Here is a 26,911-nt window from a genome sequence, read left to right on the forward strand (position 1 = left end):
CTCTTTCTTCCACTTTTGCTGCTGTCACTCCTAAGCTTTGGCATGATCGATTGGGTCATCCGGGGAATTCTATTTTAGATGTGCTTAGGAAAAATAAAAGCATTGATTGTACTAAACATTCTAGCTCTAGTATTTGTGGTTCATGTGTACTTGGAAAACACATAAAGTTGCCTTTTGTTTCCTCTTCTTCGAGTACTTTGTTACCTTTTGATATTATACATAGTGATCTTTGGTCCTCTCCTTTTTTGAGTTCTGTTGGGCATAAATATTATATTTTGTTTTTGGATGATTATTCCAATTATTTGTGGACTTTTCCGTTAGCCCGGAAATCGGACGTATATGACATATTCTTGACCTTTAAAAATCATATTTCCACTCAATTCGAACGTAATGTCAAAAATGTTCAAAGTGACAACGGTAGGGAATTTGATAATGGTCCTTTTTGGGAATTTTATAAAAATAATGGCTTGTCATTCCGTCTTTCTTGTCCTCATACCTCTTCTCAAAATGGGAAAGCCGAAAGAAAAATTCGGACTATAAACAATATCTCTCGTACTCTTCTTGCTCATGCCTCTCTCCCCCCCCCCCCCCCTCTTTTTGGCATCATGCTCTTCAAATGGCAACATACCTTCTTAATGTCATTCTTAGTAAGTTGTTGGGAAACAAGTCTCCTTTAGAGGTTCTTTACAAACGGATTCCTTCATATTCTCATCTTCGGGTTTTTGGTTGTTTGTGTTACCCCCTTTTCCCATCTACAACTATTAATAAGTTGCAACCTCGGTCAACACCTTGTGTTTTCTTAGGGTATCCAACCAACCATCGTGGTTACAAGTGTTATAATTTGTCATCTAATAAAATTATTATTTGTCGCCATGTGGTGTTCGATGAGAATGTGTTTCCATTTGCTCAATTGCATTCCCCACAACCCCACACTTACGATTTTCTAGATGATGGTTTATCACCTTACTTGATTCACCATATGCAGCAGCCCAGTTCTTCTCCTCAAGCCCAAACTGAGCAGCCCACTCCACCAAGTCCACAAAATGCCTCCTTTTCTCCTCCGGCCCAGCAGACCCCACGCGGCCCATCTCCTAGCAGCAGCCTCCCCTCACCGAATGGGCCTAATTCTGGGCCATCTTCCCCTCTCCACTCACCTCCTACCCCTGCCCAACCTTCTCAAACACAAAACCCACCAACTTTTCCACCTCCACAAAATATTCAAGACCAATAGCCAAGAATCATGACCCGTAGCCAGCATGGGATTTTTAAACCCAATAAAAAAAATTCCATGCACACGTCGGTTGAGAGGTCTCCTTTGCCTCGAAATCCGATTGAGGCTCTACGTGATCCAAATTGGAAATTGGCCATGGATGATGAATATGATGCTCTTATTAAAAATAAGACGTGGGAGTTGGTGCCCCGTCCTCCTGATGTGAATGTAATTCGGTCTATGCGGATTTTTACTCACAAAGTCAAATCTAACGGTGTGTTTGAGAGGCATAAAGCCCGACTTGTAGGTGATGGTAAAACTCAACAGGTGGGCATCGATTGTGGGGAGACTTTTAGTCCTGTGGTGAAACCGGCTAGCATCCGGACTGTTCTCAGCTTATCTCTCTCAAAGGCATGGCCAATACATCAATTGGATGTCAAAAATGCCTTTCTTCACGGTGAGTTACAGGAAACTGTCTATATGCATCAACCCTTGGGTTACAGGGATCGTGACCATCCTGATTATGTTTGCCGTTTGGATAAGTCCTTGTATGGGCTTAAGCAGGCCCCCCGAGCATGGTATAAGCGATTTTCAGATTATGTTTTGTCTCTTGGGTTTACTAACAGCACCATGGATAATTCATTGTTCATTTATCGTAAGAGGTCTAATATGGCATACATTCTATTATATGTTGATGATATAATTCTCACTGCTTCTTCTGATGCTCTCCGTTGCTCTATTATGAACCATCTTAGCTCTGAGTTTGCTATGAAGGATCTCGGCCCTCTGAATTATATTTTGGGTATTGCTGTGACCCGGAATAAAAATGGTATGTTCTTATCTCAACGGAAATATGCCGAGGAGATAATTGAACGAGCAGGGATGTCTTCTTGTAAACCTTCTGCTACTCCGGTTGATACAAAGCCTAAGGTTAGTGCTACTTCTAGTATTACATTTGACGATCCCACTCTTTATCGGAGTCTTGCAGGGGCTCTCCAGTACCTTACTTTTACTAGGCCGGATATCTCATATGCTGTTCAGCAAGTGTGTTTGCATATGCATGATCCCAGGGTGGACCATATGTCTGCTCTAAAACGGATTATTCGGTACATTAAGGGTACATTGGATTATGGTCTACATTTATACCCATCTTCTTTCTCTACTCTGGTGTCATACACGGATGCAGATTGGGGTGGGTGCCCTGACACTCGACGGTCTACTTCGGGTTATTATGTATTTTTGGGTGATAATTTGGTGTCGTGGTCGTCGAAGCGACAACCCACATTGTCAAAATCTAGCTCCGAAGCAGAGTATCGTGGGGTGGCTAATGTTGTATCCGAATCCGGTTGGCTTCGAAATCTTTTATTAGAGCTACATTGTCTGATTAAAAAGGCTACTCTTGTTTATTGCGACAGTGTGAGTGCTATTTATTTATCAGGAAATCGGGTACAACATCAACGGACGAAACATATTGAGATGGATATTCATTTTGTCAGGGAGAAAGTTGCTCGGGGAGAAGTTCGTGTGCTTCATGTGCCTTCTAGACATCAAATTGCAGATATTTTTACTAAGGGCCTTCCACGAGTTTTGTTTGATGATTTTAGGGACAGTCTCAACGTCCGTTGCTCTCCCGCTTCGACTGTGGGGGTGTGTTAAATATATATCTTGTAAATATATTTCTATGTATATCTTATACTTAGTCAAAGGTTGCTTAATTAGCTCCTTGTATTTAGGCTAGTATCACGCCTAATGAAAGGCAGTAGCTTGTATATATGCTGACCTCCATATTGTGAATAATCAAGGAAAATATTCCCCAATTCTATCAATGTTCTTTTAAATAGCCTAAAGTTTCTTTTTCTTGTTTGGAAAAGGCAACCCTTAGACTTAGCCTCTTCGAACTTGATTATTAATAACTTGTTATGTGGGCCTTAGGCCATTAATATAAAATGTTTTCCTTTTTATGTTAAAATAAAGACAACAGAGGACAATATAAAGCATAGTCATGCTCCAATGAAATACTAATCTTCGAGCCAAATTAGGGTAACATGATGACACTTAATAAGATGGACAAAATCAATCCATGTAACATTTGTGCCTCTTAGTATATAGTTATTCGAATATATTTACTTTCAACTTCCTTCTATCGACTTACCACTCTCCTACAGTCATTATAATTTATTTATATAGATTTTTAAAAATGTAAAGTTAATTTAAAGTTCTGTTAAAAAGGGTAAATTTTGGTTGCAATGTTTAAAGTTGCATTAGGGCAAAGTATATAACATTGAATTTCTTTTTTATTATTTTAATACAAAATAAAAGTAAAAATAATACAAAATTAATGTTGATGTTGCTCTGATCTGTATTAAAAGGTTTACGTTTACTTCTCATGGTTCATCTAGGTAAAATGAATTAATTATGATGTGATATGATTTTAATGTAGAAAATATAATAACTTTATGCTTAAGGAATTTAATAAAAGTTACACTTGAATACTTTGATAAACAAAATTTCATATCAAAAACAAGTTTCTAAGATGTTACAAATTTTTATACATTTATCATCACTTAATTTATTTGGAAAATTTACAATAAATTTTAGTCGTAGGTCACCTCGTTTTCCACATTCATTAGACATAGGCATTCCTTGATCTTGAATAACTTTTTCGTATCCTGGATATATTACGTCATCGACTCGCAAAAACATTTTTTTGCCCCCTAGTAATGGCAAGGTTATGCTACAACCAACAAGAGCTTTAAGTAGAGAGATTTCAACACCCAACTCTAAGTCATCGCCTACTCTTTTAAATAAAGCATGTCTTTTTTCATCTATCAAGAATATGATATCTGCAGGTAAATATCCTGGTTTTTCGTCACCTTTTCCTTCAAATATTATTGTTGTTCCTTTTCTCCAACTCGGCTTGACATTAATATGTAAAGTTTCCTCTTCTTGAATAATTATTCTACAATAAATAATTGATCATCAATAACACTGAGACTTCAATTCTGACATGATTTGACAAAAAATGAGGGTGACAAAATTTTCAAACTAATACAATAAATTATGGAAGTGAAAAAAGGAAGTTGAATGTAGGACCCGACTTAAGTTAAAAGGTAGGAAGAATTTTTTATTTTATTTTACAAAGAAGATGAGATATGTATATTTAGCCACTCCTTATATAGTAGGGCAAGGGAGTAATTAATTACTTTACACTACGGATGCTTTTTCACATCATATTGAACTAAAAACATGATACAATATTATAATAGATAGATGAGATATAATCAAATTGAAAAATACATTTGTGTTATATTGATATTAGGAAATTCATACATTTTAATTGTATATGTTACGATATGATTTGCTTAATAATTTCTCTAATATAAAATATTTTTTTAATGTAACTTCTAACATACAATTAATTATTCAATAGGAATAACGCATATTAGTAGTTCATAGCTTGTCCATGAAAAACTTGAGGCACAATCCTATCCAAATTGACATCAAGCTTGAATAAAATTTGTAAATTGCTAAAACAATATCCATACATTTCATTTCTATGCTTTTCACTTTCTATATGACTAGTTTGCAATTTTATGTTTCAAATAAAGTGAAACATTTTAGTATGTGTGATTACTCACCATTTTCTTATTTTGTTGAAATATAATAAAAAATTGTGTTGTAATGTGTTACACATAGTGCCTATGGTACTAATAAAATTTTTGTTAAATAATGCATGTAATACCCACATTTTTATTTATTTTTCTAATCTTGGAAAATTGTATTTTCTTTTTGGTACAATAGGAAGAAATACAATTCCAATGATAACTCTTATTTCTTAATTATTATCATTCATAAAATTAAAGAAAATTTGTATGGAAAGGACATATATGTTCACTATTTTGTCTGGAAGGACCTTATATGTTTAAAATGGTTTAAAAGAACCTTATAAGTTTATTTTAATGTTTAGGGGACCTTGAGGTCATAATTCGACAATTATTGACTTTTTTTCTCCAACGCTGACCTCTCATGTGACCTTAAAAAATGACCCCTTTTTTTCCGTGATTTCCATCGCGTGACCTTAAAAAATGACCTCACTGAAGGTGCACTTTGCACCTAAGTCATTAGTTTGTGGTGATTTGGACACTAAGAAAAGTATAGGGTGCTAGGTGCACCAAGCTATAGTTCAGAGTGTTGAGGCCAATTTTGCCTAGAAAGGGGTTTCCATTTTCTTTATGAAGAATATAATTTTTAATTAATAGTACCGACATTAAGAAATTAGTCAATTTTATCAAAAGCAGATGCAATCTAATATATATATATAAAGGGGAGTTTTTCCCCGAGTTTTTAGAGAGCCACGTAGGATTTAATTTTCTTAGCGCGCCACGTAGGATTATAAATTTAAGTTGTAACCAATTAAATAAGAGATTATTAATTTCTTTTACAATTAAATAATTCAAATGCCACGTAAGCAAAATTGACGAATGAGATTTTAAAGTTTAAATTAATTAAATACAAAATATTATCTTTTGAGATTAGGAATTTTATTCTAATATTTTAAAACTAATATAATAACAATTTTAATAACATAAATATGAAAAATATTTTCTTAAAAAAAAATACTAACAAACCGTGCATCGCACGGGCTTCATCTAGTATAATATGATATTGTGTTGAAGGTAAAAATAAAAATTACTTATGTATTATAATTTAGAATAATTTAAATAAATAATTTGATTGAATTACTATAAATATTATTTGCAAAAGTACGATATATTAGAAATTTTTTACTATTTAAAAAAAAAATTCCTATTTAAATATAACAATTAAAAAGATTAGAAAAATGGTTAAAAAATTTACTTAATATTCACTATGTGTTTTTTTTATAAGGTATCATCTGAGTTTTAACATTTGTCGAGACATAGTTTTGACCATCAATATCCTTAATTTTTTATTAGCAAAACTTATATAAACAATTATATAAAAAAGTAGAAATTATATTAAAACCAACTACATATTATAGATCATAGCTATATAGTATATTTTTGTTAAAATATTATGGCAAAGGTAACATATGAATAGTGGAAAATCCCAAGTAATGCTTACAAAAACAGAAGGATTGCTACCATAATGTACCAATGGGGAGGTACGCCATGAAGAGTGTATTGGTAAAATATACTAGCAACAACATTGTCAAATCTAAATACACGTTTCTACAATGTGGGCATCATGTTACTATATAAGTTTGTAGTCTTTGTACTACACACACAATATTAAGAATGATTCACAAATAAAAAATTTAACAAAATTTAAGATTCATATGTTATATAATGAAAATTCAATAACATATATAATAAGGAATAGAAGACATACCCTGCATCCGAAATAACATCTCTTTTTATCTTTACCTTCTTAGTAGCACCAAAGCACAATTCTTCTAATGAGCATTCAAGCCTCTTCTCAACTTGATGAGGTTTCTTCCGTGTTTTGGATTGAGAAAATATAATTGGAGTTGTGCTCCTACGACTTGTATTTCTTGACAAGTCACCATAAACATTTGTTGTATTTGTATGATTATGACTCATTAGTTTACTTAAAGTGATATTTGGAGTTTTCACAGGTGATGAGCTTGTTGCACCCTTCCTACTTATACTTCTTTTTAAGGAATCTATCATGTCGGCTGATCGACTATAGCTTCTATTTAAGTGAGGTGATGGAGTGTGACTTCTTCTACTATTAGCCCGTGAGAGTAATGAAGGAGATCGTATAAAGAAACTATCATCCATACTGCGTTTATGATGAAAACTTCCGTGTTTTGCAGAAGTTGTTGGAGTATTCCAATTCCCTTCTTGTTTTTTGTCATTAGAATTCTATAAAATCAAAATGCATCAATGATAAGAATAAATAGTATGTAGCTATAAAATCGTATAAAAACTAAGTATGATTGAAGATTTTACCTTATAATTTTGAGTGTTATCTTGAAATTTGGAGGATAATTCATGCTTATTGAAATTATTTTTATCATGATTCCATTTAATAACAAGGTTTTTATAAGCCTTGCCAATATCTTTAATGGATGCCGTTTTGTTTTAATAAAGATGATAATAAAGAATTTTAAGAAAGATACGGATAAATTTAAACAAGATAGTTTTGATGAATATGATTATGATTATTGGGTAAAGAAGAATGAGGAGAGCATATGTTCAATATCAAGAACAATTATTTGATAAAAAAAATTTAGAGGTAACCAAAACTAAGAATAATATACAAACTTTAATTAGATGTTCTCTGTTTAAAGACACAAATTAATATCAACCTTCTTTTTAGGAACTAATTATAAGTTATTTTTGGAAAATACGACATGCCTCATTCGAAATTAATGGGGATTTGTAGTGTAAATGAAAAAATAATAAAGGATCCATGCATCAATAAAACTAAATATAAACCCCCTTTATTTAGAATGTTAAACTACATAGTGCATATATTTAGTTTTGTTAACTAATCTTAAATTATTTTTCTTTCATTATTACTTTTTCCCTCTCCCTTAAACATCTCCTTTTATCTTTCTCTCTCTTACTAAAATAACCTCTATGCTTGTATAGTAATCTAACAGTTAAAAATGGGGGGAATTTTTTGTTGGTAACATAATTATTATATACTCCATACATACTTTTACTAGTATTTAGTCGTGCAATTCACAGATTAAACTTTTTGATTAAATTTAAATTTAATTTTATTGAGGGACTATATTCTATTGTATTTTTTAGAAGATGTGAAATTGGGTTAAAGCCAAAATTTGTGTTTGTAGTTAATGAAATAAATTGTATCCTCATATGTCAAATATTTAAATAAAAATAACATCATAATAACAACCTACCCCACATTACAACATGCTACAAACTTTATTTAACCTTACTAGGCCATCATTTTTAATTTTATATTCCCTAAATCTAAAATTGTATAGATAGAGGAAGCGATTTTAGTGCTTAGATAATGCAATGAGCAAATTAAAATATATATTTCTTAAAAAAACTTAATTATTATAGACTATGTAAATAACAACCATTTTTCATATCAAGAAAGTAGTACACAAGAATTAAAAAAAATTTAAGTTCACCTTTAAGAAAACTTCATACTTTTTATGTTTGTATTTTAATACCAAATGACAAAATAATCTTACAACCTAATTATGACTTTTTATGAATTCATTACAATAACCAATTGTAGAATCATTCAATGATCCGAATAATTTAACCTTAAACTCACATGCAACACTACCTAGAAATGATACAATTATTGCTGAAAACTTTAATCAGACTATAGATCTACTTAATCGGACAGTGATACACATACATTCTCTGTATGTGGGCTCCATATACATTTCCAATGAGGTGCTGCCACATAAGAAAGAGCCAAAAAAAGATGAGGGAATTTTAGGGGGGAAAATTTCACCCTCATTGGCGCTAACAAGCTACTGGAAGCGGGAAAATGGCTGGCGAAAATTCTTGGCGCCTAACTGCATTTAATGCACAAAAAATTTTGTTTTTTTTTTTCTAAAATTTCTATTATTTTATCATTGATGGTATCACAACCATTATACAGGTTAATATGATAAGGACGCCGTAGAAGATGAGCACGACGCCGGAGAAGATGATCAGGACGCCGGTGAAGATTACGGAATCCAGCGCCGACAATTGTTACTCAGATGAAGTTATAAGAATTTTCTATTCGTGAGCATGTTTACTGGACAAACGAATTCGATTTTGAACAATCAACAATCCACCATGATCGATTTATTTCTAACATGTGGTTAATTTAATTAAATAAATTTCACTGCTCTTATCTATCTCGTTTTTCCAGATTCAACAATTGACGTTGAACATTCCAGTATATGATATCAATTTAGATAGAATATACTTTATATTGAATTAATGTCATTCGTTTCTCGTATTAAGATTACCACGAAATTTCAAACAGGATTCTGAACTTAAACGGGTAATTAATTTTCAGTCCTTGCGACTTTCTTGGATGATACATAGATACATATATATTTAGTAACAATAACAATTGTTTAAGTAAAATCATATTTTTCCATTAATAATGTTCAAATTCAAATGTGTTGGATACTAATCAATTACTAATTAAATCAGTTAAAAATCCTACACCAACCTTGATTGTTAACAAAAAATTAACTATTTATATTAGCGTTTACTAGTATGAGTATAGTAAATAACTTTTTATATTAGCAATTTGCAGACTATATACCCTGAAACCCCGAAAATAAATGGACTTGTTAGGTTATGTTATATGTATAGAAATTGACACTTATCAAACAGTTGTTCCTAAATAATCATGTAAAAATCAAATTAATCTTAAACAACGACTATAAATGACATAGCTATCCTTCAATAAGAACTGGTAATAATAGTTATCCTACGATATATAATAATAATAATTATTATTATTATAATAGTAGAAGGTTACAAAATTTGAATTTATAATTTATGGTAGAAAATAGAATATTATTGGAGTATATTTTCATATATGCTTAAGTAAAATCATATCATTTGATTGATCGTGTAAAAAGTAAAACGTCTTAGATATAACCTTAATTTTGTATTATTCATTTCATATTTATTTGCTACTTAATTGAGTAAATTTACCTATCCCAACATGTACTATGTACAAATTAACTACTTATACTAGCGTTTTTTAAACTTTAGTACATATGAATGAGATATGTATATATACTCCGTAACATAGAACAACTTACTATCTCTTAACTAGTTTTTGGCTCTAGCGATGCTCCGGTCATTGTTTGTAAATAAAAGAAAGTACAATAATAAGAAGTGAAATATATAGTTTGCTTTATTAGTTTATAAAAAAGGCCACTTATATATATTGATAATATCGTGTCCTTAGATTATAACTAGATTTTTTAAAATAAATTTTTTTAATTAATGTGCTAAAATTGGTTATATATTTAGATAAAGTTCTTAATATCAAAATATAATATTTTATGTTTAATTAATTTAAATTTAAAACTCTCATTCGCTAATTTTTCTTACGTGACATTTGAATTATTTAATTATAATTTAAATATTAAACTCACATTTGTCAATTTTGCTTACGTGTCATGTGAATTATTTAATTATAAAAGATTTAATAATATATTATTTATTTAGATACTAATAAAATTTATATTCTTACATGGCACAATAAGAAAATTAGATCCTATGCGGCTCTCTAAAACCTCGGGAAAAAACTCCCCTTTACATACATATATTAGATTTATTACTTTTTGTTTCATGTCCTCGAGGAAAAGGAGTCTTAAATAAAGGGGGTGGCCTGGAGGAGCTAAAACTAAAAAGAGAAAAGAAAAAATTTGAATTGAAGAGGAGAGGTGAAGATGAAGTATAAATTTAATGAAAGACGACTTAGAAATAGACTTAAAATATTAATAAATGCAATAACACATGCAGTACTTGGATTAGAGAATAATATAGAGAAGTGTAATTAAATGGGAACATGTGTCGTTTCTGGTTAGAGTTTTTTATTACTTATAGATATAGATAGATTTAATTTGTTAATTTGATTTCGATTAACTACTAATACGTAACATTTGATTAAAAAGATTTAGAGAGCCCCATTAAGAATATGTAAAAAGTTGTAGTTGATTTTATCACGATACATATTTTTTTGGTAAATACGAAGTACTTCAATTCACATATGCTATTAGATACATAATATTATAGTAACCTAAAAGTATTCATTGATATTCATACTATTATAAATTATATATATATATATATATATATATATATATATATATATATATATATATATATATATATATATATATATATATATATATATATATATATATATATATATATATATATATATATAAAATTTATAATAGTATGAATATCAATATATATATATATAACATAGGCTAAAACTACATATTAATGCTGTATTACAATGAGTTGCTATGAGATACATAATATTATAGTAACCTAAAATTATTCATTGATATTTACACTTCATACTATTATAAATTATAAATTTATACATTAATATAAAATATAACAGGGAAGAATATATATATTACATAGGCTAAAACTACATATTAATGCTTTATTACAATGAGTCCTATTCACATGTTACATTAGTAAAAGTACAACTTATAAATACATATTCATGACATAACATATGTCAATATATAATGATATTACGGAATTAGCACAGATAATACTAATAATATATCATAATTTATACTAATAATTCATATACAATTCAACTTATTTTTGTCCACCATCACTGTCAGAATTTGATTCATCATCACAACATGGATCGAAAAACTTTGGTCTTTGAATACATGGTGGAATACACCAAGGATCACCCATGGAGTGCCTCCAATGGGGTATAACCCTTCCCCATTCCTTGCAAACTGCCATAGACCTTGCAAGATCCTTGTCGCATAATTTCAACCATATATGGTGCATTACAGATTCATCCCATACGAAAGGCACCAATCTATTTTCATCATACGGTAGGATATCATGCCTGTCACATAATTGAAAGAATAAACCTTTTGGCTTCAGGGATGCACCAATCGAAACCAACTTCCTCATTGTTCTGATCCTTCATTGACAACAACATTTTGTGTTGTCCTTTGTGTTTGAACATTCTCCCTGCACATACAACATTTATTATAAATTACTATAATATAGACATGTCTTTTTTTTAAAAAAAATTAATTGTAATAATTTTACGATAATATATGACACTACCTTCTCGAATTTCTTGGGCTTCTTATGAACATTTGAATCAGACATTTCTAATGATTTCTCTTCCATACGAGGCCTCTTCCCTTTGTCTATTTTATTCCCATCTTGTGGTGATTCTTTTTTCCCATGATCACGACCCTCCATTCTTACTAAACTAACCTCTTATCTCAATTAGTTTGTGTATGTCATTCTACAAATATATGGTATATTGGTATATATAGGAACACTGAGACGGTTGAATTTTATCTACATGAAACCAAATATGTGTCACTACACTGAGACGGTTGAATTTTATCTACATGAAACCAAATATGTGTCGCTTGGTGAACAAATTACGTTTAAAATTAGTTAGTACATTTTATAGTAACCGAAATATTTAATTGGTAGATCCGTTGTATGATACAGTGCATAATTACACTTTTGTAATGAAAAAATCCTTATACAATGGTAATGTAATAAGATGTTACAACCAACCTATACAAATAAATGTTGTTATTTATCTTTTTAAAAATATCTTGTTGCATGGTACTCCGTATATACATCTAAATAGTGATGGTTGGGTATTTAGTAAATAGGCACTTGTTGGTGACTAAAGCCACATTTGCGATAAATACTACATTTTTAAGTACCCCTTAATTTGTATCAAGTACATATATATAATGACTATGTAGCCTTTTAAAAATAATGATATATAATTTTTCACATAAATATTTTTCATTTCTATCTTGTCATTTTAAATTTTTTACACCTATAATATTTTTTAATAATTTTTCAGGTAAATTTGATCATGTCTATTTCAGGCTAGATTTAGTTCAGAATTTATAGAAGATTATTGTAGGAAAATAAATATATAAAACACTCCTACTATTATTTATATGCATACATAACTTATTGCTATAATTGAAACTTATTAATTAATCAAAATACGATGCCCTAAAAAAAATTAATCAAAATATTAATTGCCTAATTCCAAGTGAAACATACAATCAACATGTTACCAAACAATTATGTTACTAGAATTGAAATATACCAATCATCATTCAACAAAATGTTACCAAAATAAAATGTTACTGGTGACAAATTGGTAGCAAAATATGTTCCAGAAAAAAACAAGCTTCAGGCATCAATTTGATTACAAACAAAATAAAACATGTTCTAGGAAACTCCGTAAGTAACAGCAGGGTCTAATGAAGCTTGAACAACATATCTATTACTGAGTACTACGTAACCAATATGGATCCCTCTCATTCATATCAACTGAAAACTTTGGTGTGTATCTAGACTGATCAGATTGGTCAATACTCATTGTTGGATGTGATCCATACGACATTGCGTTGCTGCCTCTTATTCTGGACGAACTACCTTCTCTTGCCGCTATGTTGGTGATGTTGTTGCTATATTCACCAATATTAGGGATTCCACTGACGTTGCTGTTTGGAGCCGTTCTAGGCCACCTTCCATTTAATGTCCCAAATGTGTTCCTTATTATTTCCTTGCAGTAATAAAACAGGATGGATTAGTGAATATAATAATAATAATAATAATAATAATAATAATAATAATAATAATAATAATAATAATAATAATAATAATAATAATAATAATAATAATAACAATAACAATACTAATAATGATGATAATAATAATAATAATCACAATAACAATAACGTAGAAGAAATAGTAGAAAAATAAAATGGTTTTTAATTGCAGTAATTAGTTGTTAACCGAAAAAACAAACACATTACTGTATTAGGAGTAATATTTCAACACTTTTAATAGATTAATTTTGACAAGAAATTCACATTTTTTTAAAACGTGAAGTAAAAATGACGAGTTTATGTACTAAATCAGATTTCCCTTCTATGGTTACTAATATTATTACTTACTATCAGCCATTTCTACCATAATATCTACTTTCGTTATCAAAATAAATTGTAAAAACTATACTTTCCTGTTTTTAAAAGAACAAAATACACCAGGTTACCTCGTTTTGAGCAATTTCTTCTAGAGTATATTTAAACTTTTTCTGCGACTTTCCACCTTTCTCTGCTGGGTTAAGGATTCGGGTATTTTTACCCCTACCAGCTTTTCTCTTATCAATAGGATCCTTTTTGCCACCTTCAACGGGTACTACACTCTTTTTTAAGTGCCTTTCATTGTGTTCCCTTGGACGTACCCTTCGACGGCCGAATACTTTGCGTGAAGATTCATCCCACCAGCAGTGTGCATCATTATCTTTACGCGCAATACCCATTTAATCCTCCAACTCAATTATAATCTTATCTGTGACTTCCTTATACATGGAAAATGTAGTGTCATTGTGCATGGCTAGTGTGCTCAGGTATTTGTTTCTTTGGCTTATTTCTTTTTTCTTTTGAACTCGTTCTGAGTCAAGGTCATATTATGCTACATGAATTCCCTCGTATCGCCTCACAACATCCTTCCTCCAGCATTTTAAAATATATTTCTCCGGGATGTGAGCTATATCCTCTAACTCTATTACTCGAATAGTATGCTTACACAATATTCCTCTAAATTCGAACAACTTACATGAGCATGAGAAATCACCTTTTTCTTTGTCAATAGTCAGCGTGTAACTCTTCCACCTTTTCCTAGCTATGGGGGTTAGAATCTTCTCATCAGCTTTGTAAAAGTTGATTGTACCAAGCGCTGAGGTTTTATTGATGTATGTATGTCGTACCCCTAGGCACTCATCTTTTACCTCTCTAAACTTTGCGTTGGTGTACTTGCTGTGGAAAACGTACTCGGCAAGTATAGTTTTGTCCACCGGAAGTGGTTTATCTGATGAATGATAATTCAACAACTGCTCTGTATATGATAAGTTCCCCATGGCAGCCTCATAAAGCTCAACAAATCGAGCCAACGGGGTATCAATGTTGACTGAGCCTTTTAAAAAATGATTCATGCCTTCAGTTCTCTGGGTGGAAGACATTCCAGCTCAATAATTTTCTCGACAATACCCAGGTGCCCACCTATCCTTCAACTTATAGGATTCCTGTATCCAAGTATTGCTACCGATCTCAAACTTATTTACCATTGCATCCCATGCTTCTTCAAATTCATCCTGGTCTAGACATTAATGGACAACTACTTTCAGTGCTACCTCAATTTCTTTCCATTTCTTGTGGGAACCCAAATTAACTGATGCATTTTTCATAATATGCCACAAGCATAGCCTGTGTGGTACTTCCTTGAAAACTATACGCACTGCCTTTCCTATTGCTTTGTCTTGATCAGTTAGAATCCCCTTCGGTGCCTTACCCATACACTTGAGCCATTCATTGAATATCCACACAAATGTGTCAGTATCCTCGTGTGAAATCAAAGCACAAGCAAGTACAATTGAACTCCCATGATGGTTGACAGCGACGAATGGTGCCAAAGGCATTTCATATCTGTAATATTATGTTCATGTTAATATCTAATATATATATTACATTTACTGTCAATGTTTTGAATAGAATCGTTACTATAATTTACATTAGTACCGGATGGTGCCTTTAAACCAATTTATGTTATCAGTAAAATATCTATTAAATATTGAAGGTAGTCACCCTATCATTTATGTTACTTGTATAATTGCTATGGTTACTATAAATAGTGTTGCCTATAAACCAATTTATGTTATTAGTAAAATATCTATTAAATATTGAAGCTAGTCACCCTATCATTTATGTTACTGGTATAATTACTGTGGTTACTATTAATATATATAATAAATATTTTAGTAACCTTACCTGTTGGTTTGGAAAGTTGTGTCGAACGTTATTATATCGCCAAAATCTTCACACATTGCCCTACACCTTGCATCCGACCAAAACATATTCATCAACCTTCCATCGCACTCCCTTTGGATTGCGCTGTGAAACTCATTATTAAGCTCATGCTGCTTCTGAAAGTGTTCTTCGAGAGCAATTGCATCTCCTTGAAACCTTGTCTTACGACGCTCTAAGTTCACTGCATTTCGCAAGTCCCGTTGATTGAATGTCAGATTCTCAAGACCCCATTTTCAACTACAAAGGAATTGAAATTTTTCACGATCGATATACCAGAACGGTCATTGGTCACAATTCTATCAATATTTGGGTCATCAATGCTTCTGTAATTAACCATTAGATGGCTACTTTTCAGATGAAGTGGATGGTTGTGGTTCAAATCACATGTTGAAATTCTCATCTGACCATTTATGACATACCCGTGCACAAACGATTTACATTCACTTACAGTTGATCCCACGGTTTGCTTTTGACCACCTTTCGTACAAACAAGTCGTAGTTGTTTCATCATGTGGTTGGATGTCTAATTTTTCCCACCATTTGCCTTACCGATTCCTTGTGCCTTGTATCTATCCAACAATGTGTCAGTCCTTACGAAATACGAAAACCCTTTCTTGTATGCGTACTTATAACAAAAATTGGCAAATTCTTCCCCTGAAGGAAAGCACATTCCAACTGCTGGCTCTACTAGTTGCTCTTGCTGTTCTTCATTCTCATTAGGTCTGCCTTGTCGGTCATGTTGTTCTTCATCGCCATGATCATTATCTTGTTGCTGAAAGTTCTCTTGGGCATCGTTTTCAACGTTCACAATTTCTGTAACCAGAGCAAGGTTGTCTACAACCTTCAATGCCTCATCAACGATGACTTGTTCTTCTACGTCTTGGTTAAGATCTGTGTCTTGATTGTTGTCCATATCAATGTATTTAGATGAATAAAAGTTCATACCGTTAACCCTCGACTTACATTAATGGAACTCACAAATAAAAATTGTATCAATACGAAAATATTTCAAATATGATTGGAACATTATTAAATCAAATTGTCATGTATATTTTTTTCATATATTATATTGCAATATCACCGTCAGGTCTATGTTTAATAAAAAAAGGCTAGATTCATTATAGTTAATTATGTAGTATCGGTACTGGAAGTCATTACAAATTTAAATATCACCGATACTACATAATTAACTAATAATGAATCTAGGCTTTTTTATTAAACATAGACCTGACGATGATATTGCAATATAATATATGAAAAAAATATACATGACAATTTGATTTAATAATGTTCCAATCATATTTGAAATATTTTCGTATTGATAAAGTTTTTATTATGTAAAGACTTTCAGTAGCTTTATTCATGGACTGAATTATGTTTTATGTAGTTTAACAATTTAATAATCTGCTATAAATTTATGTATTCGGATTTTAAAAATGAATTATATACTTTTGTGATTGGAATATGAAAATCAACTATAAGTATTTTTAGGAATTAATTATGATCAATGGAAAAAAAATTAAAATTAATGAATCTTCTTCGGTATTAGTCCATTAATTTTTATATTTCTTTCTTCTAATATAGTCCAGTAATGAATTTAAAAATATTATTATTCTATTAATAAAAAAAAATATTCAGTCTTTTGTAAATACTGATTAAATTAGGTTCTTCTAACAATGATAAATTAATATCTAATCAAATTTTTAAAGAACATAAATCTTTAACTAAAACAGAAATATGTTCACATACATTGAATTATTTATTAAAATTTAATTAGCAACAAATTATTGAATCATTTTTCACGTCCACGTACCCAACTAAAAACTTGGAAACAACAACTGTTATTTATTAATGATTTAAAATAAAGCTGTCTTTTGTGTCCCAATGAAAATGTTACGCGTTACACTTAATTGAAATTAAATAATGAAGTAAATAGATTTTAATAGTAACACATAATACAAGAAGTGTTATCAATTTAAACACTAATTGTGTCAAATTAAAAAGAATTGGAATTTAAATAATTAAAAAACTTTTCATATCCATAAGCCATGGTTTTTTTTCTGTAACACAATATTAAATAATGATAGAAATAGATTATAATAGTAACCCATAATACAAGAAGTGTTATCAATTTAAATACTAATTGTGTCAAATTTTAAAGAATTAAAATTTACATAATTGCTAAACTTTTCATATCCATCATCTATTTTTTTATGTAACACAATATTATTTAATTAGTGAAATTGTAGGAGAGATTTGTGAAAGTTGATATGATACAATTTTAATTTGAGTAGGATATCACAATATTATCTAAAAGCTACTTAATTAATTACTAGATCGCAATGTTCAACCATTTACAATATGATAGACGTGTAAAATACTTTCGTTCCGTCAGTACTTCATTTTTCTATTATCAAGAAATTATATTTGTAACTACTTTAATTTTAAAACCACTATATTTTGTTGTTCTTTGTTTTTATGATGGAATTACAAAACCATTTTCTCACCAATAGATTACAAAAGCCATTTCTTGTTAGCCCCTAGTACCTAGCCCCCAACCAGTTCTACCATTTGCACTTTCAAATCAATTATACAAAATCTGAAATTTGCAAATTTATTTAAAATTACTCAATTCATACTTGCAGCAACCATTTTACTCAAACCCTATATTACAACACCTGTTAGCCCCTACTAATCCCCTAGGAGTTTTTATGCGTTGTTAATCGAATTTTCATTGAAGAAAACCTTATATAGAACATGCAAATTTAAATTTAGTGCTAATGTGTTAATGTTTAAAATTAATCAACAGAGACAACGACGTACCTTATATTCAAATAAATTCAAATGTGGTATGTGGCTTCTATGGTTGGTACTTAAATCACACACTTCAGAACTTCATTCTTGTAGAAATTTTGTTCGAATGGTAGGCAGTGAAAGGATGTTTCTTTTAATGGTACTTTATGCCTAATTGTTGTTGAATAATGGTGAGCCTATGTTTAAAAAGGAATGTGAAAGGTTATTCATAAGAAAGTGGAGAAAGTGTACTTAAGAAATAAGTAATGGACCACATTCCCAAATCAAATTTTTTTAAAGGACTAAATCATTTAATTAAAATGAAGAGGTTGGTTGTCTTTTATGGCAATATTATGTCTTATTGTTTTAATTAATTTTCCATCTCCATATTTAATATTTGTTTATAAATATTAGAACATTTGATAATTACTTATTATAATTTTATAATAGGTTTTTTTGTTAATTTTTTTTATAGAACTTTTTGGGGTACAAATAAAATTAAATTAAAATGATTTGTATTACACTAGGAAAACAAAATAAAAATACTTAATCGTAGTTGGTAATTATGGTTAATTTTACAAAAATGAATATACAAATTGGCTAAAAATATGAAATAATCATTTCTTATATTAAAAAAAATAGAAAGTTGGATGATAATTTTACTTACACCGTTTAATAGTAATTTGTGTTCCATTATTATATTAGGAAAATTTCACATTTTCTACCAGGAAAAGCACCCGTGTTCACATTTGCTACCCCTTTAATTTTTTTTTTATTTACTACCACACAAACACACCTACTGTTAAAATCACTACCACTTAACGGAATCCGTTAGGATTTCCGTTAAGTTTATTAAAAAAATAAAAATAAATAAATTAAAAAATTAAAAATAAAAACCAACCATCCAAAAAACCCTAGCCCTCCCCGTCAGCCACCCTCCCCACTCCCCCTGCCGGCGGCCAGCGCCCAAAGATGCGGCGACCGGTGTCGGAATCGGACCCCTCCCCTTCCCCACCCAAAACCGACAACCCTAACCCTTATTTCCCTGCCCGAAACCACCCTAAACGAGTTTGAGGTTTCGCTTAGGGTGGTTTTGGGTGGCAGGGAATTCCTTCGTCGCGGCCAGAAAAGGGAATGGGGGACGAGGAGGGGCTGGGATTGGGTTTTCGAGGGGAGAGGGGCTGGGAACGAGGGGGTTTTCGAGGGGAAAGGGGCTGGGATCGAGGAGGTTTTTGAGGGGAAAGGGGCTGGGATCGAGGAGGTTTTCGAGCGAGGAGAGGGGGCTGGAAACGCGACGTCGGCGCCGACGGGGTGGGTGGTTGGAGTCGCGGGTCGGGGCTGCGAGAACGGGGAAAGGTATGGGGGGTTCGTTGTGGTGGCTGGTCGGCAGCAAGAAAGGGGTTCGATGGTGGTTGGTTTGGTCGGAGTGACGGGAAGGGAGTCACGGAGGAGTGGCTGGACGGTGAGTGGTGGTTGCGGTGGTTTGATGTTGAACAGCGGCGGTGGATTGACAGCTGGTGAGTGAGAAGAAGTGGTGGGTGGGAAGGAGTGGTGGTTGGACGGTGGTTGGGTGGTGGTAACGGGTATAGTAACGGTGTCTGTCAAGTGGTAGTGATTTTTATAAAACTCTGATTTAGGTGGTAGCAATTTAAAATAAAATATTAAAGGGGTAGCAAATGTGAACACAGGTGCTTTCCCTGGTAGCAAATGTGAAATTTTCCATTATATTATTTTGACTCCAAACATAAGATCCATTTCGTTTGTACTCCCATAGCCGTTGTTAATCAATTTGTTATTCATTTGTCAATGCGCATTCATTGAATACAAATTCTAGATTGGACCTGTTATACATTAATTCTTAAGTCGTAAAAGTAATTCTTTGTTTACTAAGTATACTAAGTAGACTAAGTTTTGAATTGACCTTTAAATTACAAGGACCTTACATTTATACATTTCTAACCAATTACTAGTACATTAAAGTTAACATGTAACGGTTACTAATATATTAAGTAATTTTAATAGACTAAATTTTGAATTGATCTTTGAATTTACAAGGACCTCGGTTACTAATATATTAAGTAATTTATGCCGATATAAAGTGAGAAAGGGTTTTGGTCGATAAATTTCACTTTCCTAGAATACCCTTCTCATATTCTTTTTCGTGTTCTTTTAAATTTTTGAAAAAACTACCACCTTTGAAAAAAAAAAATACCAGCTAGCTAAATTTTTTTTATTGCACACGCACGCCAATAATAATAATAAAAAAATGGAACTTCACCAGTTTGCACAATGGCCAACTATAAAGTAGCAATATTAAAATAACAAATATCAACCATGTCACTAAGTCGTAATTATCCATTCTATCTAATACTAATATAAGTACTTTATGCCAGACAGGTACATTAATCAACCATCAATGAAAGCTGTATCAATACATAAAAACCAATATCCAACCCTTCTTAAACGCCCTTCACAGAGTCTGCTAACTCTTTACTAAGCTCGTTCAAATCAACCAACATAATGTTGGTGCACAGTACCTTCCTGTAGAGCTCTTCATGCCCCTGGTAAGACTGCATTCAATTGTTTGAAAACAATTCTTAAATTACAAACATAAAACTACTGGCACCAAAGTATATAGTTATCTAACTACTACTTACATGCATCCAATCGTTAACATCGGTGAAGATGTTGTATAAAAATAGCAGGCAGAGCATCCATGAGTCATGAGCTTTCTTTTCCTTGGGCAATTTACTGAAATTTGACACTTCATACAACTCTAACTTACTGGGTATTTTGGTTACTATGGAGGACAAAACACCTTCTGCAAATTCCAGCTAAATATAATTTAGGCAATAGTTAGTTACATAAAACACTAAACAATTACTAATTTTCAATCTAAGAAATGAACAAGATAAAAAATATATCTTTAACAATAGTCAATGGTAGGATATAGTGAATTACCACCATCGGGAGTACTTTTGAATGAGTTGAATGGGGATATGGATTCTTGGTGTCAAAGACAACAACTTTTTTGCTACTTAAACTTATCAAGTACAATGTCCATCTTCCATTACGCAACGCCGGAAAGAAGACCTGCATGTGTGTGAAATCATGCGAAACCAAAATAATTTAATTAGTTTTTTCAAATTAAATCACCATACGGCATATTTAATTAGTAACCTAATCAATTCTTTTAATAACAACAAAATAGATATATGCTAAACATAAACAACCAAACTTAAATAGAAAAAATAAAAATTGAGCATGATTGTCTTACCCTTTTATGGTTTTCCAATCGATCACAAACTGCAGTATCAAGTGCAATGTCCTTCACACATCTATTCACAATGTCCCCAACATCGCCTTGGGCACTTAGTTTCTTTATAGCCTCATCCTGCATGGATATGGGGACATAATGTGTTTAGCATATTATACTTACTACTACCTACATCCCAACAACATATGACATTAAGTTTGAAAGTATTTACCACGTAAGTTGCTAGCATCACGTAAACGTGTCTCCCTTTCTTTGGATCTCCACCAGTGAATTCATTCAACAACTTCCCAAAGGCTTCCATAATAAGCTCAGATATCGACCCGTTCTTCTTAAACGAATCGTATATCATGCCGCGAGTCACAGTTAATGTTCCAAACTTAAACATCACTGAATTTCTCAACCTTATTATTTCAATAAAAAAAAATTGTATCAAAAATACAATTCAGTCTTTGGCACATAATTGGTCAATTATAACAATGCATGTAATATTGTCTTTGATTATGACACTTACGATTCATCTCCTTTTTTCTGCAGTATGTTCTCAGCAAGTCTTCTAGCGGTTGGGGACATACTAGGTCGTTTTTTAGATCGAGGTCGATTGAGGTCTTGATGAGGATCTGCTATACGTTCTCCCTCATCCTCCTAAAATGGCAAACAACAAAAAATCATGACTAAAACTAGATGCATATTAGTATGTAACAAATGTATAAATAGTAGCTTTTTTTGAGGTACCTCATCTTGAGGTCCTACCTCCCCATCAGGGCTATCATCCTCGGATGGTCCATCTTCACCATCAGGTTCATCTTCCTCAGGATCCTCCCCAACAGGTGTATCATCCTCAGAAGGTCCATCATCACCATCAGGTTCATCTTCCTCAGCAGGTTCATCATCACCTTCAGGTTTATCTTCCTCAGCAGGTTCATCGTCACCTTCAGGTTCATCATCACCATCAGTTTCATTGTCTCCATCAGGTCCATCTTCCCCTTCAGTGCTTTCATCATCATCATCTTCCCCGTCGGTGTCCTTGTCTGATTCATTATCGTCGCTTTCATACTTTTTCTTCTTGGCAGCCCTCTCTAAAACCCTTCTTTTTTTTGTATAGTTGGTACTTTTCCGGGGTTTCAATTTTTCTTCCTGGAAAAGATTATATAACAAAAATAAGCAATGTAAATAATACGCATATCGAGTCAGTAACCATTTTTTCAAACAGGATAACACCTCATCAGAGTCTGACTTAGATTTAGATCTTTTCCTCTTATCACCCAAGTTGGCATATAATTCCTATGGGTCGTCCTGCAACATTTAACATGCAATTTTCAAAGTGTATTTATGTGGGACAATTAAGTAACATTCTAATATTCATTGTAAAAAATATATAGTTCCATAAAATTCTATAACAATCACCTCATCCTCATCCTCATTCCTTCTCTTCTTACCCAACTTGCCTCCTTTCTTTTGTCTTTTGGCTGCGACATTGATAAAAATATTTATTGTTATTAATTTAGTAATGTTGATCAAAATAATTCTAGCTTAGATGTCACATTGACAATCAAATTAATTGTGATTAAAATAATAACCATGATAAACAAAATTATTATGTGATGACTATATTAATAACCACAAAATATATGAATGTGGTAAATCTATAAATTCATAAATAGATTATCCACACTCATATAAACAAACTTTTAGATTAGTCCCATTCATAAATAGATTAGGTATAGCTAAATTGGGAACAATGAGAAACATATTTCTAAATTACGAGTAACTAAATATATGTAATTCTATATTAATTGTGATTAATTAAGTAACCATGGAAAACATAATCCAAGAAGAATTAATCATGTGTACTATTAGAATAGTTGCTAGATCAAACATGTTTATACTTGCTACTATTCACGAAAAACTATACCTGCTCATCTCTTGAAGATGAAGCTGCCTTAGATCTTTTTTTCCCAACTGAAATGCCCTTTTGTGGAAGTCCTTGTCCCTGCTAAATAATTTAAACCAATAAATGTTGGTTAAAGTACCAAAAATGTCAATAAAAATTCATTGAACTGAAACAATAAGTCAATAATCATTCCACATCAAACCGTTAATTAGCACAACTATCACCTCTGTTGTACTTGCATTCTTCGACCTTCTTTTATTAGCTACCACTGTACCCTTTATCTTACCATTGTCATCCTGACATGTAGTTCGAAACAATGTTATTTTTTAACCTAGTAACTCTATCAACAAGATAAAAAATAATTTACCAAATGGAGATAGCACCTCATTGTGTCCTTTATTCTTACTATCGACCTCTTTGGCCTTTCCTTTTTTTGGAGGCCTTTTTATGATATTCTCCACTCTCGTCTCACGTAATTTTTTGATTTCACCTTCCTGCAATACAGGTTTTGATGTAAAGCATGGTAAATTTGGAAGAAAGGCAAAACATATCTTAATATATGATTATAAAACTTACACTGTCACTAAGTTCTGAACCAGAACTGCAATCTCTCAGCCACTCTGGAGACTCGAATGACTCACCGATCGGATATGCTTTTCCATAAACGACATCACGCACTACCTAATATTATGACACGATGTATTAACTTTTATGAACACACTTGTACTTTTTTTATCTCATTGTTTGCTTAAAAATTATGTATATTATTAGTTGTATGGTACGACATAATTAAATAACGATCTTGTGTTATACCTCAGCTGCACCAAATTTTCCACCTGTTCCCTTATCAGCGGCAATAGCAGCATCAACACACCATTGTTCCCAAGCCCCTAGCCTTGGTACACTTTTGTCCCACATCATCCCTCTTCCATCTATGTTAAGACGATCAAGGTATGAAATCTGCCACATAGTGTGAGTAACTATAGTCAGTTTGCATGAAAAGAAGTCAATTTGCACTTAAAATACAAAGGTTAGCACTATTAAAGAACTTCACCTACCACAAGAACCAAAGGAGATCCCTTAAATCCCTTGGCAGGATCACTTCCTCCATACTTGACCATCCAATCAAGTATGTATTTGGACCAGTTGTACCTCTTTGCTTCATTTATGTACTTGTCTTTCAGCAGTCAACAAAGGCTAGGGCTAATGTTGTTACTTGTTGTAGTGCATAAAACATTACCCAAAACACAGAGGACAAAGTGTTTAAGAAAGTCTTTGTTCTCCACAGATGTATCCATGCACTTGTTGTGTACAACTGCAAAGCAGATCCCCCCTGAATTATTGTAACTGCTCTTCAAGTCTTGGAATTTTTTGTCATTGACATCCATTTCAAGAATGCTCAAAGTCAGGGGTCCATATGGAATTCCAGTGATCCAACCCACCATCTCCTCGTTTATTGTTATTTCATAGTCGTCTCAGATTCGTAACACTTTTCGTTGTGGATCCCATCGACTGTATAAATATGTCAAAAAGTCCCTGTCAAAGTGCTTAATTTTGATCGAGAAATGTCCTGAAAATTGTTTTATTCACAAACTTCTTTCGCGCTTCAGTCATGGCTTTGATAGCAACTCGCACATCTTTGGGATATGCTCGTACGATCGGATACTGTAAGACAAAAATTAATCAAAGAATCAAAATTATTTCTAAAAAACAGATATATTTAAACTACACAATGTCAAAATAAAAAAGTCTGAGAAACTGTAAATTTAAATTTGTTCTTACGTTCTTATTTCCCTCTGACACTCTCGGTCTTCCACGCGGCCTCTTTTGTACTTCCCCAGCTTCAGCATCCCCCTAACAACACACCATCATTGATTCAGAAAATATGTCCACTTAATTTAGTTCATTTATCATATCAATTACCATGATGGATCCAAACAGAGTTAACAGTAACACTACACACAACTATTAGTAGGTTACTACAAATATAAAAGTCGTTACCAAAAAATAAAACAAAAACTATAATCTATACAGTACTACCATTGAGTAATCTGTATTTGCTATCATAATCCGATTTTCATTCATTAATTGAACACCATTTTAACAGAAGAGTTTGGAACCATAGTTTTGTACTTGCCTTCATCTTTGGTCTTCCCGGTTTGCGTTTTGGTTTATCAGTTGTTGCAGATACATTATCATCAATCTTCGACGAACTAGATTTGTCAAATGGAATAACTTGTGGGGAATGACTTTCCTGTGTAACAAATGAATGAAATTTTGTTCTGAGATAAATAAATGCAACAAGAGATCCAAACAAGTTACACAAAATCAATCTTGCTCTTTCATATGTCACACACAATTAATCTTCCGCTCTACTATGTTACTAAACCAATGATTTACTATTATCACATAAAGTCACAACGCTTAAAGTGTAGAATTCTTGTATAATGCGACTGATATCATTTACAATGTAATCGTTACTAAATAAAAAACTAATTATTATTACAATAAGCAATTTACTATCTGAGGTCGTTTATTTTTCCTCCCTTGCTGACTTGAACCTCCTGGTTGCTTGTTCATGGCCATTTCCTTATCCCCAGTTAGATCTACAACTAATGTAGCTGCTGCGCTTTCATTTGTCTTGCCCACAACATACTCAGGCTACAATAATATTTCAGCAATTAGCACACACATTCACATATCCATATCACTATTTAGTCTTTAGAAAAGACATCCAAATACGGCAATCAACATTTGCTCCAAATCATTTAGTATTATTATGCGTTGCAATTACACTTCAAAACAAAGAAATCATGGCAGAATACAATTTAAGAACTTTTAATGTATAGCTAAGCGACCATACTTGCAGGGCCATATCATTTGGTTGGATGGTTGCATCATCCTTTCCTGGATCAGCATCCTTCTCTTCAGCACCATCCTTTCCTGCACTATCATGTTTCTCTTCAGCTGCATCCTTTGAACCATCCTTTCCTGCACCATCCCTTTTCTCTTTTTCACCATCCTTTGCACCATTATTTCCCGCACCATCCTCCCTCTCTTCATCACCATTCTTTGCACCATCCTTTTTTGCACCATCATGTTTCTCTTCAGCACCATCCTTTGAACCATCCTTTCCTGCACCATCACTTTTCT

The 26,911-nt window shown here is 32.2% G+C and overlaps 3 protein-coding genes across 3 annotated transcripts; all 3 read right to left on the bottom strand.

The window, feature by feature from the left end:
- Positions 1-3,724: 3,724 nt before the first annotated feature.
- Positions 3,725-6,993, bottom strand: LOC145635682 (uncharacterized). Its single transcript, XM_081687013.1, has 2 exons — positions 6,581-6,993; positions 3,725-4,169 (listed from the first exon to the last, which is right to left on the bottom strand). The coding sequence occupies exons 1-2, from the start codon at positions 6,991-6,993 to the stop codon at positions 3,725-3,727; spliced, it is 858 nt and encodes a 285-aa protein (XP_081543139.1).
- Positions 6,994-14,401: 7,408 nt separating this feature from the next.
- On the bottom strand, positions 14,402-14,953 carry LOC145635692 (protein FAR-RED IMPAIRED RESPONSE 1-like). Its single transcript, XM_081687023.1, has one exon. It carries the CDS (start codon positions 14,951-14,953, stop codon positions 14,402-14,404), a length of 552 nt encoding a protein of 183 aa, XP_081543149.1.
- Positions 14,954-14,959: 6 nt separating this feature from the next.
- LOC145635702 (protein FAR1-RELATED SEQUENCE 7-like) lies at positions 14,960-16,710 on the bottom strand. The gene is made up of 5 exons (XM_081687034.1): positions 16,347-16,710; positions 16,071-16,274; positions 15,759-15,978; positions 15,125-15,416; positions 14,960-15,016 (listed from the first exon to the last, which is right to left on the bottom strand). The coding sequence occupies exons 1-5, from the start codon at positions 16,708-16,710 to the stop codon at positions 14,960-14,962; spliced, it is 1,137 nt and encodes a 378-aa protein (XP_081543160.1).
- Positions 16,711-26,911: the final 10,201 nt, after the last annotated feature.

The sequence above is a fragment of the Chenopodium album genome, chromosome 1 (genome assembly GCF_948465745.1).
Source record: "Chenopodium album chromosome 1, dcCheAlbu1.1, whole genome shotgun sequence".
NCBI lineage: Eukaryota > Viridiplantae > Streptophyta > Magnoliopsida > Caryophyllales > Amaranthaceae > Chenopodium > Chenopodium album.

Excerpts from the sequence above, each read along its gene's own strand:
- LOC145635682 (XM_081687013.1), bottom strand. The coding sequence starts at position 6,993 with ATGGATGATAGTTTCTTTATACGATCTCCTTCATTACTCTCACGGGCT. Across the intron at positions 4,170-6,580 it reads GATGTTATTTCGGATGCAGG|AATAATTATTCAAGAAGAGG; the intron begins GTATGTCTTCTA and ends TATTTATTGTAG.
- LOC145635692 (XM_081687023.1), bottom strand. The coding sequence starts at position 14,953 with ATGTCTTCCACCCAGAGAACTGAAGGCATGAATCATTTTTTAAAAGGC.
- LOC145635702 (XM_081687034.1), bottom strand. The coding sequence starts at position 16,710 with ATGGACAACAATCAAGACACAGATCTTAACCAAGACGTAGAAGAACAA. Across the intron at positions 16,275-16,346 it reads ATACAAGGCACAAGGAATCG|GTGGTCAAAAGCAAACCGTG; the intron begins GTAAGGCAAATG and ends TTTGTACGAAAG. Across the intron at positions 15,979-16,070 it reads TGTGACCAATGACCGTTCTG|TGAACTTAGAGCGTCGTAAG; the intron begins GTATATCGATCG and ends TGCGAAATGCAG.